The following is a 14,935-nucleotide window of genomic DNA, read 5'->3' as shown; positions in this document are numbered from 1 at the left end:
TCTCGCACTGGAGAGAGGGGCGTGAGGGGTGCTGCTGGGAAGTGGGCTTCTGAGGAAACTAGAGTCCCATCTGCGGCATCAGCCTTGGGAGGAGCGCAGGGCAGGTGCTGCAGGTCCTCAGAGAGAGGCACACACCCTGGTCCACTTCAGAGTGACTGTCTTGAGCCTTCGACCGTGTCGGGAAGGGCAGGTGCACCTGCAGCCATCAGGAGGCTCTTCTTGATTGTGTACGATTGAAGGAGCAGGTGAAGAAGGTGTTCCCAGGGGTAGAGCGTGTGTGCCTGCACCAGCACATTGAAATAACTCATGGAGAAAGTAATGGGGTCAAGTCCAAGGAGCTTGTGTAGTGAGAAAGGTGTTCTGGTGGGCTTCATCCCTGAGTCTGACCCAGATGTCTTTCTAAATGTCTCGTGTGGAAGGAAGTCCCCTGGTGAGAACTCCTCTCTGTGGACGCAGACATGGATGCAGACACACCAACACTCAGGACTCGTTCCCTCCTCTAGTTAAGTCCGGCCCAGTTTGGAAATAAGATGCATTTTCAACAGCATCAAGCTTGCTTTGTGACAGTATCCAGTTGAAAGCTAATAGTCATGATGTATCTAAGAACCATTTTAGGTATTTTTTATACAAGTTACTTTACTTTTTCTAGATTATCAAGTTAAATTTTAATAATCATGTATCATCTTCTATTTAAAGGTGAGCAAGGCAGAGGGAATTCTCCTCCTGGTAAAGGAAGCGGCGAGAAATGGAGAAACACAGGAGCAACTGCAAACGATGCTGACTGAGTTCTACAGATTAATCCCTCACAGAGCTGCCACGGCTGAGAAGGTCAGCCTGAGCCTGCTGGCTAAGAAAGAGGACCTGTGCCAGGTAAGCCTCTGCACCTTGGGGTTCAGTTTACACTTTGTGGGGACAGGAAAAAGGAGTCCTTCACATTGGACTGAGGTAACACTGGATCACGAAATTTGGTTCTCGAGATAGCTCAAAAACAAACAGTTGAGCCATTTGGGGGTGATTGGGGTCCTTACGGAAGTTACCTGAATCATACTCCCAAAGGAGCCTGTGTTGGAAGAGTGGTGCAGAAGCAAGTGTTTATTTAGAATTGTTATGCTGACGACTTTCCTGACGGTCCAGTGGTTAAGCATCTGCCTTCTAATGCAGGGGATGTGGGTTCAATGCTTGGCCTTGGAACTAAAATCCTACCTGGACACAGGCAACTAAGCCCACGTGCCGCATCTAGAGAAGCCTGCAAGGAAGACCCAGCACAACGCCCCCCCCCACACACACACACATAGACTCACACACACACAAAAAGAATGTTCAAAATTGCTATGCTGTGAAACGACTTTCCGGATCAGGAGATAAGTAGGATTCTTTCCTAGAAGAAACAGAAAGCTGCTCCTGACTTGAACAGTGAGGAGACTTGTCACCCTGTAGGACGAGAAGTCCAGCTGTGGGGTGGCCACTGGTCCAGTTCACTCAAGGCTGCGACCTCACTGGGGCCTGGCCCCTTCCCACCTCTGTGCTTCCTGCAGGGATGGCTCCCCCACCCCTGCCTACTCCCCTTCCCACCAGCTCACAGAATCCCTCCTGGAAGGTTTCTTCTTATGTCTCTTGGAGGATGCCCCCAGTACCCTCTTATTTTTCTTTTTATCATTATTTTTAAATTAAGTATAGTTCATTTATAATATTGTGTTAGTTTCAGGTGTACAGCAAAGTGGCTAGATTTTATATTATATACACCCACAGATGTATGCATATATATTGTACACATGCATATACACACATGTACACATATATATACACACATGTACTTTTTTCAGATTCTTTTCCATGATAGGTTACTGTAAGATATTGAATATAGCTCCATATGCTACAGTAAATCCTTGATTTTTTATTTCTTTTATATGTAGGAGTATGTATCTGTTAATCCCAGACTCCTAATTTATCCCTTCCCTTTTGTAACTATAAGTTTGTTTTCTATGTTTGTGAGTCTGTTTATGTTCCATAAATAAGTTCATTTGGCTTCCCTGGTGGCTCAGACAGTAAAGAATCTACCTGAATGCAGGAGACATGGATTTGATCCCTGGGTCGGGAAGATCTCCTGGAAAAGGGAATGGCTACCCACTCCACTATTCTGGCCTGGGGAAATTTCATGGACAGAGGAGCCTGGCATGCTGCAGTCCATGGAGTTGCAAAGAGTTGGACATGACTTAGCAACTGAACAACAACAATATTGATTCCACATATAAGTGACATCATAGATACTTGTCTTTGTCTGACTTACTTCACTCAGTGTGATAATCTCTAGTTGCATCCATGTTGCTGCAAATGACATTATTTTAGGCATTATTTTATTCTTTTTTATGACTGAGTAGTATTCCATTGTGTATCTGTCAGTGGACATGGATTGCTTCCATGTCTTGGCTATTTCTTTAGCCACAAGCGAGTTATATGTGCATGACTAAGCTCACAGAGAACAACAGGAAGGCAGACAGGGCTCGCCCCGTCCCGGGTGAGGCACCACCTCCTCTGACTCTGGATTGTCGCATCTGAACATGAAGGATTCCAGACAAAATCAGAGATCCATGACCTCTAGACTTCAGAGGAGTTTGTAGATGTTAAATTCTGCTTGTTTGGGGGAAATTACAGCTTCCCACAGATTCCCAGGTGGTGCTATTGATAAAGGACATGATTGAAGCGACTTAGCATGCATGCACACACGCACAGATTCCCAGGGGAGTCTGTAATCCAGAATATGTGAGGAACCAACAAATGAGATGAGTTAGTGAATAAGATGACAAAGGACCCTCCATGTTTAAAGTTCCATGATTTCCTCAACACTGAGTGTAACTTCAGCTCTTGGTTTTGCTACTGAGAGGATGTGTGTGCTGCCCACCCAAGTAGCTGGATTCTGTATTTTCAGTAGGTCACACATCCTCATGATTCAGAAGTCAAAATTATATTTAAAAGGTGTACTCTGTTGCACCCTGTCACCACCACCCGTATTCCAGCTCCTCTTCCCCAACACATAACCATGCTTGTTAGTTTCCTGTTTGTCTTTGCACCATTTCTTTATGCAAATAAATGTGAAAATGAGCAAACATACTTAGTCCTTCCCCCTTTTTCTACATAAAAAGTCATATACTCTCTTCTCTGTCCTGCACCTGTTTTCTTTACCTGACATAATGTACTCTGAGTGTGGAGATCACCCTCATTTTTGTCCTCGGTTGGGACATGCCCCTGGGTGGGCATCCTCCAGCTGTCCCCGCCAGACACAGTGAACGACGCCACGGGAAGTAAACGCTCTGTGTGTCTGGTGTCTTGTTCTTAAGCAAGGGCATCTCTGAGAGGCAGTCCCCGAGGGAAAAGTGCAGCCGGAAAGAATAAACACATCAGTAACTGGGGTGATTTTGTCCGCTTCCCTGAGGGTTTCTCTGTGCTGCCCTCTCACGGCCGGTGAATGATTTCCATTTCCTGTCGTCTTATGAGCTGTGTCTTTGTCAAACTTCACCACTTGTATAGACTAGAAACAGCCTCTCAGTGTAGTGAGCCTGAGCACCTTTCCAGATGTTTTAGGGATGTGTGTGTTTCTTCTTCTGTGAACTGTCTGTTCGTGTCCTTTGCCTCTTTCTCTCTTAGGTCTTGATGTTTTTATTCATGGTTTTTAGAAGCTTTGTAAATTAAGAAGCTTAATCTGTGTTATGAATTGTGAATATTTGGCAGTTTTTGCAGTTTATTTGGGTTTCTTTCTTTGCTCATACTGAGTTTGTTGGTGATGGAAAAAGCTTATTCAACCTTTTTGAGAAATGCAGTATGATATAAATTATTTTGATATGTGGTCGTTCTGACATGTATGAATCATTTCTACTTACAGCTAATAAGAGACATGGTTAATGTCTGTGAAACTAATTTGGCCAAACCCAACCCACCGTCTCTTGCCAAATACCGAGCTTTGAGATGCAAAATTGAGCATGTTGAGCCGAACACTGAAGAATTTTTGAGAGTAAGAGAAGAGGTGCTGCAGAATAATCACAGGTAGGAATATAGGAGATAGGTGAGGGTCTGTTCTTTAACCTGCTTTAGATTCTGGTAGAGCAGATCTTCACACACCTAGATAATTAATCCTCACTGCAGGGTAATTACGGTGTGATGACAGATACTCACTTCTGTGTCTATAATAGGGCTCAGAGCTGTGTTCTGTGCTTAAACACTCCCCACTGTTCCAGTCCATTCCAAGTTCACCTACTGTTGCACAGAATTAGATTCTAAAAATTTAGATGAGAGAGTATTGGAGTTTGTTCACAAATGCAGTGTTTGAGTGCTGAAGGGTATTGCACGGTAAAATCCACTCAAATTAAGATTTTAAGATGAAGAAACATGTTTTGGATCTCTCTCTGAACCTGGCTGGCCTGCTGAGCAGCACAGAAGGTCAGCTGTTTATTACCTTCTTGATCTTGTCTCATCAGGGTGTCAGCTCGGCAAGGCTGAGACCATGTTTTCTTATTTCTATTGCTGGTAGAGTACTTAGCACAGAGTATGTTTGTTGAATGAGTGCATGAATGTTGAACAAAGGAACAAATTCATTTCGTATATTCTGTATATTATGTTTGATAAAATATGGAATATTTTGCGTGATTTTTTTTATAACCTACTTTTAACACTTAACATTTTACTATAAGTTTTGTTTCACATCCTTACTTTTTTTTTTTCACATCCTTACTTATTTTTAAGAGAGGATTTTTTAATGGCTGCATAGTATTTCCAAGAGATGTTGCATTGTGATTCATTGAATCAGTTCTCTAATAATGGACATTTGGGCGGTTTTGGGTTTTCTGCTGCTGCTAACAATTTTTTATTGTGCTTTTAATTATGCAATCTCAAGGTTTTCTTCTAATTCTACAGTAAAAGTCCAGTGGACATCTTGCAGATATTTAGAGTTGGCAGAGTAAGTGAAACCACAGAGTTCCGGAGCCACATTGGCAATGTCAGGCACTTGCTTCATGGGTCTTCTGTGCAGAGCTTCATGGGAATCCTGTCCCGGTAAGAGGACACCATCTCTATTTTCCAGACTATTCAGCTACAGTTAGACTTTTTTTCTGTAGTACGTGGATCTATTCCATTAAAGGCAGCCAGCTTATTGAATTCCTGAGAAGACTGAACACTTTATAGTTAAGTATGTAATTTAAGTCATATGTTAATTATTATATATTTTAAAGTGCAGTGCATGAAAACGAATTGCTTCTTGAAGAAAGGGAATTCTCTATGTCCTGACTCTTACCTGTGTATCTAACTCAAAGATAGTCTAGAAATTAGAGCTCCCAGATGCCATGAATTATCTATTCAATACATAGCTCTAATTTCTGTTAGCTTTGAATAATACTTAATATTAGAGTTGAAACTGAAGTCACAGGAGCAAGGGAAATCATGGTTAAACCTGGATCTTAGTTAAATCCCCTACTAAAGACTTATGCAGGCTCCACCTGGAAGAAGTTTTAACTGCTTCAGAAAAACCCAAATACAAGCTGATTAGAAAGATACAGGTTTTCCTTGAATTGACCTATGCATTTTGTGCTATCACAATAAGAATACTAGCAATACTAACAATGGACTTCCATGGTGGCTCAGTGGTAAAGAATCTGCCTGCTAGTGCAGGAGACACGGGTTCAGTCCCTGACCTGGAAGGATTCCAGATGGTGCAGAGCCACTAAGCCCGTGCACTACAGCTGTTGAGCCTGTGCTCTAGAGCCCAGAAACTGCAACTACTGAAACCTGTCCACGCCAAAGCCCGTGCTCCGCAGCAAGAGAAGCCACCGCAGTAAGAAGCCTGTGCACCGCAACTGGAGAGTAGCCCATGCTCAGTGCAACTAGAGAAAGCCCACGAGCAGCAGTGAAGACCCAGCACAGCCATAAGTAAATAAGTAAATAAACCTACTAACAAGATTTTTTTTTTAAGAAAAGAAAAGCTGATTCTATAGCCCATATTTTTTTAAATTTGAATTTACCAGGGTAATTCTGAAAAAGAAGGATAACCAGAGAGAATTAACCAGTCAGATGTTAAAAACATAAAGCTTTGCTAAGTAAAACAATGAGGTGAGAAATAGATGAGGCAGCAAAATAAAAATCTACAAATAAATGCAAAAACGTAGGGGATTTAATATATGATAAAATTAGCTTTTATCTCTATGAGAAAAGTGTTTGCTTGAGTACCATATATGGATGTAAATGGTTAGCTGTCTGGAAAAAAATATAAAGTTGGATCCTTACTTCATTCCTCACACAAACTCCACGTGGAGTGAAGATTTGAAAATTTAAAATAAAATGAAGCAGTAAAAACAGTCTTTGAGTAAGAAAGATTATTTAAGTACATCCCAAAAACCATTTTACAAAATTAATTCTATTTCATAACACAGAACATAAACTTCAGATGTAATAAAAGGCAGGAGTCTCTCGTCTCCCACCTTCCCAGAGATAATCTGGTTTGTTTGATTGCAGAGAGTTCTAGAAAGCAGGAACCTGCAATGGGAACACAGTCAGTCTTGGCCTCATGGCTGTTCTGCTGAGCCCTTCATGGGTTCAGCCTGAGGGTGGGCAGTGGCTAGCCAGCCCACCAGGTTGATGGTGGTGAGAAACGGCCTTGGCTGGATCCATTTCAGTGGCACCTGGAATTCCTACTCTGAGGTTACTTTGAAATACATTTTTCTTTTCACTTCATGCTAATTCTTTATTTATTGACTTTCAGTTGGTATATTTTCTCCAGGTTTGTTGAGTTATGATTGACAAATAAAAGCTGTATATCTTTAGGTTGTACAACGTGATTTCTTAAAGTTGTACAACGTGATGGTTTAATATATGTATGTATTATGAAAAGATCTCCATGATCATGTTAATTAGCACATCCGTCACCTCACAGGCTTACCTTTTCTTCTTCTTGTGGTAAGTACAGAAGATCTAATACTATCTTAGCAGACTTCCGGTGTACAGTATCGTCACAAACAGTCACCACTCTGGGCATTGCATCCCCAGAGCGTTTTCGTCTTGTAACTGGAAGTTCATGATTTTTGACTAGCACCACCCCCAGTAGCTTCCCCCACCCCTAGCCCCTGGAAATCACAACTCTACTCTCTAGGTTTTTGAGTTCGACTTTTTCAGATTCCACATACAAGTGAAGTCTTGCAATGTTTGTCTGTGTCTGGCTTGTTTCACAGAAGTCCTTAAATAGCTCCTTTCTTGGCCAGAATTATGAGGCTATAATGAAAGATTCCTTTTTTCTAGTAAATCACTATAATATTATTTTCCAGTGGGTTGCTTTTACCCAAAGTAGTTGAAGATCGTGGCGTGAAGAGAACAGACATTGGAAATCTTGGGAGTGGGATATATTTCAGCGATTCACTCAGGTCAGTACCTTATCTTTCTAATCACATCATACACACCCGTCACCAAGGAGACCAATACTTGCTACAAGTTTTCACCTGTCTTTTCTTGGTGAGGATTTCTCACCAAGAACAGATAATTAAAGCAGCCAGTTTTCTCAGTATATTGTAGAAGCCTGTCTTGTGGTGGATATTTGGGAAAATTATATTTGAAATCATCTTGAGTGATTTTACTATCCTAAGAACTTTTACCTGTATTTACTGACTCATTCTCACAGCAAACCCCTAGGTCAGGCCTTGTCACTCCCACCCTGATCACAGATAAGAACACTGTGGGACAGTGGGGGTGACTTGTGGAAAGCCACACAGAACCTTGTCTTCTCCAGAGCCAGCGGTCTTGATTTCTCCAGCACATGACCTCGCTCACAGACAGGGCCTGGAATAATATCTGAGTCTCTCTTCATTTCAGCCACAGCATATTGAACTTACTAAGCACCAGGTTAAGTCCTTCAGGCACGTTGTTTGATAACCTCACAGTGGTATTGGGAATCATTTTATGAAGATGAAACATCTTCATGGAGTTTAAATAACTTGCATTCAGGTCACGGAACTAAGAAAATGACAGATTCAGGTCCGGGACAGAGGATGATTATCCAGGAATTTAAGGAGTCCCCCCAGATCAATGAGAGAAGGAGTACCCAGTAAGCAAAGGGCAAAAGATATGAAGAGGAAACATGTATGGAAACACTTGAAAAGATCAGTGATTAAGAACATGCAAATCAAACCAGAATGAGACCATTTCACACCTGTTGTATCGACAGACACTTTAACACCTTTAGGTGTTGGTGAGTCTCCCCTCCTGGAAAAGGGTGCCGTCATCTCATGAAGCTAAAGAGCAGCTGTGATAGTGTGACTCGGGGGTTGGGGGGCAGTGCACCCCATCCTGGCTGCACATGGAATCACCTGTGAGCTTTCGGACAGTGCTGGTGCAGAGTTCACCCGGATCTGCTCAGTCAGGGTCTCGGGGGCCGAGAGTGGGCTCCCAGTAGTTTCTCTGCTCCGTGTGTGACTTTAACACACAATCTGGGCTGAGAATCACCACGCTAGTAAACACTGGTATACGTAGACAAGTGGGGATTGGGCAGTGGGGTGGATGATGTGCTGGTGTGGTCCGACATCTCCACGTGTGCGTGTGTACTAACCAGGTGCTCTCCAGCTGCAGGTGTCAAATGGATAAACCTTAGGACCAGACTATGGACTGACTCCACATAACGTTATTACCGAGGGGCACGTGCCTATGTGCTGACACCGAGAAAGAAAGACAAGATAATGATGCTCTTTTTCCTGAGCTGGCGGCAGCTACAATAGCCGTCTTATTATTATTCTTGAGATTTAACATTTGTAGAATAAATGCTTTCCTATGTACAGAGTCTTTCCAAGTAAGCACTTTTATATGTTAAAACATTTTTCAAAAGGCAAACTGGCAGTCAGTTGAATTTAACCAAATTGAAGTCCTCAGTGGATATGGACAGTGGGGTTTTGGTGAGGAAGTGCAAACAGACCAGACTGCAGTGGGTTGAGAGCTGGTTCGCAGACAAGCCAGAGAGACAGTTGCTGATGGTGAGGGGTGAGGAGGGAGGAGGGGGGCTGAGGGGAATGGGAAGAGATGAGCAGGAGGAGGGTGGGGTAGTCAGGGTCCTGTGTTTATAAATATGGGGCACCCATCAGCACAAACAGAAGTGCAAGTTTTAGAGGTGTGTCCTCAACAGTGCCCCCCCCCAAGTCACCCAGCCTGAACTCTTGACACAACAGTTACTTTATTAAAGCTGTTCGTTCATAAGAAAGTTAAATGGAATAGCTCGTTTGGGCATCACTTGACATTTTGTTTTTCCACTTGGATCCAGAAGGCTTCATGAGGGTGCAGCATTGTTTGTCCCTTGACCAGTTCTTACTTGGCATTTCATGTTCTTTCTGAACTTTAGTGCCAGGAATTAATCCACTTTTTCTTCTTATCAGGTGGGCTTCTTCCTTCTCTTTCCTCAGTCTGTATATTTTAGTAGCTGATAAAGAGCTGCCTAGCACAGCAGAGGAGCAATAAATGTGTGTTTTGCATAAACATTTTAAATAAGTAAATAGAGTTCTAAATGGAATCTTCAGAGATATTTCAGTAACAGTAAAATTTGGAATATTCTACCAGCAAAGTCGTTTGGATTCTAGTTTTCCTACATGTATAAAACAGTGTTGCCATGTAACTGTAAAGTAAAACACATATGTGCTTACTTCCTGTGACGTGCAGTACGAGCATCAAGTACTCGCACCCTGGACAGACAGACGGCACCCGACTCGTGGTCGTCTGTGACGTCGCCCTTGGCAGGTGCATGGACCTGCATGAACGAAACTTCTCCCTGACAGAGGCACCACCCGAGTACGACAGTGTCCACGGGGTGCGGGGAACGGATACAGTCAGCTCGGACTTTGAGGTATTTCTATCGAGGCAGACAGGCTTCTGTTTTTATCAAATATGTTTAAGTTTAAATAATTACTGTATAGCTACTGTCTGAATTCAACAGTTTCTAAATTAACAAACATGAAATTCTGCTTTTATGAAAACATTTGCCAATAAAGTTTCTTTTCCTTTATTATTGAACTTCTGTTTTCTCTAGGATGATGAATTTGTTGTATACAAAACCAATCAGGTTAAAATGAAATATATTGTTAAATTTTCTGTATCTGGAGATAAAATAAAGGACTTTCATCCTTGTGATAATACGGAATTAGAGGAATACAGACCTGAGTTTTCAAATTTTTCAACAGTTGAAGGTGAGATGGCTTTTTTGACTGCTGTTCTCTGTGATGTTTATAGAACTTAAACATTGTATTTTCAGTGAAATTTATATTCATGTTTGGTAACTATATCTCTGATTTCTTACATAAACACTTCGTTTCTTTTTTTATTTTGTAAAAGGAAAACCTGGGGTGATTGAGAGTTTGGGTGATGTCAAAGCCCCCTGTTACTTCATTAACTCACTGAGGCTGAGCCATTTACTGCCACCCAAACCAAGTCCAGGTGTCACAGTGCAGAAGACACAGCCTTAGAGTTCAGTAGCTTGCCAGTTACCAGGCTGTGCAACCTTAGACAAACCTCATAACCTTTCTGGGCTCCGTTTCTCCCCTGTGGGAATGAGATCAACACCTGCATTATGTGAAGGGACTGCGAAGTTGACATGTGCAGCTTGTGTGTAAGCAGAAGGTGACTGCTTCTCAGAAAATTGTAAATTCACACTAGTATAATATTAATTGATAGCATTTAAAAACACATCAGCATCTTAAACTGTGATCAAATTATTTTTTATCAAAAATATATATGGTTTCATGTAGAACATGACCCCTGTTTTCCACTGGGAGTCATTAAGTGTGTATCTCGTGAGAGTGTATCTGCCTCTCTAGCCCAGTCTGGCACCTTCCCCACGTGACTCGTGAGGACACGGGCTTCCTGGGACTGAAGTCTGAGAGACCTCCTTTCGCTGCAGCTCTATGGCACAGTGACAGCGCTGACTGAGCAGGGGGTGCAGAAACCCAGATTCATACTTGAGATGCACTTAAGAGATGCATCAGAACACTTCAGATGGTGTTCTGAAGACCTGTGTGTACTTGTATATGTTTAAACTCTGAATTTGCGAGACGACGCCACATAGTTAGTAGACTGAAAAGGCAGCATCCCCGTTGGGAATGCTTCCCCTATCCCATCTCATGTGGATTGGCTTTTAAGAAATGGTGACTGAAAAAAAAAAAAAAAGAAAGAAAGAAATGGTGACTGAAAATCATAAAATGCTATTTGTCCACTTACCCTAAAATATAAGGTTTGAAGGGAAGGGGAAGGAATAAAGGGCAGGTGACAGAAACAGACAGTGGAGGGATGGCTTTCAAAGCTGATATGAATGTTTCTGACTTGCAGATCACCAGCTTCCAGGCAGCACGCCTTTCCCCGACATCAAGGCCGGTCTCCAGGATGCCTCAGGGAGTTCAGTTCCTCTGGAGGACGTTCACATCAAGGGAAAAATAATAGACTTTGTAGCCCAGGTATGTTCTTTGTGGTCTTGTGATCTTTAAACTAAATGAATGTAAATCATACACAAGAATTGGATCACAGTTGCGTGAACTAAACACATACATTTCTAAAATTTGTTTGTTGAGCACCCAGTGTGTGCCTGGGGCCATCCTAAGCTCTAGGTGAACCACAAGGAGCAGTCTAAGGAAAGCCTGCCTGGTAGAGCAGGACCAGGCAGTGCACTCGGGAAATAAATATGTAACATGGGCCTGCTGGAGAGAAAACCAGGGCAGGTAGGAGGGGATGGACTGGTGAACACAGTGGCCAACAAGCCCTCCTGAGAAGGGACATCTGAGGTGCCCATTCCAGGTGGTGGAAGGGCATGTGCAAAGGCCCTGAGGCAGGAGTGCACCTGACATGGGGTACACCGAGGATCAGGGTGAAGAGGGGGTGGAGGGAGAACTGAGGAGCAGTGGGGACACCAAGGAGCAGGGTGGAAGGGACACTGAGGATCAGTATGGGGACTGGGGGGCCTTGAGGAGCAGCGTGAGGGGGCCGTGGTTGGAAGTGCATGAAGAGGCAGTGGGCACTCCTGTCAGGCACAGACTGACACGTGGAGTGAGCAGAAAGCCTTTGGAAGACACTTGCAGTGTAGTGACCTGCCAGAATTGTGTTCTCACGGGATCACTCTGGCCCCTACCTTCCTCCCCAAGTTGAGGACAGTCATAGGATGACCAGCTAGGAGACACAGTTCTGTCCAGGAACACACCATGCAGGGATGTGGGCTGGGAGCAAGGCCTGCAGGGGGAGGGAGTCGGGCTGGCAGGAGAGACTGTCTGTGGTCCTTCAGAGGGAAGTGAGGCTGGTCTTTAGTGATCACCTGACTAGGGAAGGCGGGTGTGGGGTGGGGAAGAGCCTGCCTGCCACCCCTGAGGCTGACACCATGTGGGTGTGTCTGACCTCCATCCCCGCCCTTGCTGACCCACCCATACAACCCTGAAGCCGCTGGGGACCCCGCGTCCCGCTGTGGGAAGGACCCAGGTGTGGGTTCCAGGCAGGGCACTACAGGCGCTCCTCTCTGTGGGGCCGTATAGAAGCTGTGAGCACATGACTGCCACTTCTTGTGACTCAGGCTTCACCTGCATGTCAGTTCTTCCCAGACTCCACAGGATGAGCGCTTGTTGTACTGTTGCTTGAATGAGGAGGCACTGAACAATGTGATAGAGACCAGTCTGAACTCGTTACTCCAACTGGATGGTCTGGGATGGATTGGTTTGTGGGGGGACTGGTGTTGACCGCAGCGGAGCCCTGGGGTTTGAGAGCCCAGTTTGGAGTTCATGCTCATCCTTCTCCAGCCCGGTCATGCAGTGGTTTCCTCGGGTGCAGATGAGACGGTAACGCTGGGCTGCCCGTCGGTGGTGGTGGTTCCGCGGTGGTTTCCTTGGATGTAGATGAGACGGTAACGCTGGGCTGCCCTTCGGTGGTGGCCATTCCGCAGTGGTTTCCTCGGGTGCAGATGAGACAGTAACGCTGGGCTGCCCGTCAGTGGTGGCTGTTCCCTGGTGGTTTCCTCGAATGTAGACAAGACGGTAATGCTGGGCTGCCCGTCGGTGGTGGCTGTTCCGCATAGTGAACGTGAGGGCCCCGGTGCACACAAGTGTTGCAGGAGCGACCTGTGTCTTTCGTGTGTCACTGTGGATTAGACACTGTATGATGAGGCTTTTCCATGGAAGGGTTTGCCCCACACATAACTCGTGGTGCAGCCATGAACCTTCCTCTCATTTCTGGATAGCTGACCTGTTATCTGACTTGAGTGTCCACACAGAGCCGGCAGCAGGGAACTTGGCTGTACGTGGCCCACTCTGGACTTCTCGGAGTGAGCTTAATGGTTTCAGTTTAACAGCTAAGCTGAACTAAAACACTGGTTGCATTTGAAGGAGGAAGATTAAGATGTCAAAAATGTTACAGTGTATTAGTTTCTGTTGCAAGTTCTAGTAAAAATCCTCCATCATCTTTACCTAAAATTTCTTTCCTTTTGGTGACAGCGCATCATCAAAGGCAGTGACTTGGATGGGGTCCTGACCTCTGGGGCCTCACATGCACAGCAGTTTCCATTAATAGCTGTTCCTACAAACATCGTTCATGCGGTTTCATCAAATATATGGGTTTTTCTTCTTTAGGTCGTTGTTTTTCAAACATACACAAACCAAAGTCATGTGCCCATTGAGGCAAAATATGTTTTTCCCTTGGACGACAAGGCAGCTGTGTGTGGTTTCGAGGCTTTCATCAATGGGAAGCACGTGGTGGGAGAGGTAAGGGAGAACCCCAACTGCTCTGTGGGATGGGCCATCCTGAGTCCCTTAGTTTCGGGCTGAGTAGCAGCCTGGTCATAAAATAGGATGTTCCTGGAAGAGTCAGGCCGTTGTACAGCCAGCCTCCACTCAGACATCTGGCGTCCCTCTCTGGTTAGCTAGCCTCTGTTCCTGCCTGTCCAGATTCCTTGTCCAGGCACTTGAACAATAGTGGTTTCAGTATCAAAAGTTTGAGAGACACATTGGAAAATTGGTGACGCCCTTTATGTATTTTTGCAAAAATACTGATCCTTTGTACCCTGCTATAAAAGCCAACTGAAGTGAAGAAAAATATGTCCAGAAGAAGTATAAGTTGATTAATTCTTTGTTTATTCTAAGAGTCCACAGTTGCAATAGTAACTTACATTTTATCAAATTTAAGACGAACTTCATTTTTTATTTATTCAGAGTAAAGCTCCAAACTTCCTTTTCACTATCAGCTCTCAAATATTTTGGTCCCAGCTTTTAAAGAGCATCCTCTTCAGTTGGCCTTTTCTGATTCAAATTCTTATTAGAAGTACATTTTTATGATCGCTGTATGTAAGTTTTCATTCATCTTAGTCTTCTTAGCTTAGCCTTCTGTTTTTGCCTGTGTTTTAATAAATGTTGATGAAGTTTTCCTTATTAAAGTCTGAAGTCACTGTTCATATCATGACTGGTACAACACTGTCTTTTTCAGATTAAAGAGAAGGAAGTGGCCCAGCGAGAGTACCGAGAGGCGATCAGTCAAGGCCACGGCGCCTACCTGATGGATCAGGATGCACCCGTAAGACTTGACGTTCATCCAAGTCAGTCCCACGTGCTTGCTAGAAAGGGGAGAACGGGGGAAATTGATTTAGAATATGAAATTCTAATTTTCATTAGAAATTTAGCATATGAAATTCTAAATTTCACTAGAAAGTAGAATCATTTTTGCTGGTTTAGGCCCTGGAGTTTCATGTAGTTGGGAAGGGAGGTTTGGCTAGTGAGACCCATGTGACTTGTTTAGATAAAGGAGGAAATGGCCAGGGACACCCAGCGGATCCTAAGAGCCATTTGTGTCCTTGGGAACTGCGTTCCCCAGACGTGACAACAGAAAGAAGCTATGTGGGCACATAATTTCCATCTTCCCGTAGAAGGGTAAGATATTTACATTTCCCCCAGAACTAAGCTCACTTAGCAGT

The 14,935-nt window shown here is 44.0% G+C and overlaps 1 protein-coding gene across 4 annotated transcripts in view; it reads left to right on the top strand.

Moving 5' to 3' along the window:
* The window catches only part of PARP4 (poly(ADP-ribose) polymerase family member 4), a 76,409-nt gene that overhangs the window by 21,338 nt on the left and 40,136 nt on the right, over nt 1-14,935 (top strand). For all 4 annotated transcript variants that reach the window (XM_065902459.1, XM_065902457.1, XM_065902458.1 and 1 more), the window contains 9 exons: nt 697-870; nt 3,878-4,038; nt 4,906-5,043; nt 7,302-7,397; nt 9,670-9,853; nt 10,037-10,193; nt 11,329-11,453; nt 13,602-13,733; nt 14,452-14,538. In XM_065902459.1, the coding sequence (XP_065758531.1) occupies nt 697-870; nt 3,878-4,038; nt 4,906-5,043; nt 7,302-7,397; nt 9,670-9,853; nt 10,037-10,193; nt 11,329-11,453; nt 13,602-13,733; nt 14,452-14,538 (1,254 nt within the window). The remainder of the gene's footprint in view (nt 1-696; nt 871-3,877; nt 4,039-4,905; nt 5,044-7,301; nt 7,398-9,669; nt 9,854-10,036; nt 10,194-11,328; nt 11,454-13,601; nt 13,734-14,451; nt 14,539-14,935) is intronic.

The sequence above is a fragment of the Muntiacus reevesi genome, chromosome 11 (assembly GCF_963930625.1).
Source record: "Muntiacus reevesi chromosome 11, mMunRee1.1, whole genome shotgun sequence".
Lineage (NCBI taxonomy): Eukaryota > Metazoa > Chordata > Mammalia > Artiodactyla > Cervidae > Muntiacus > Muntiacus reevesi.
The sequence above is the reverse complement of the archived record's forward strand: the minus strand, read 5'-3'. Positions and strand labels throughout refer to the sequence as shown.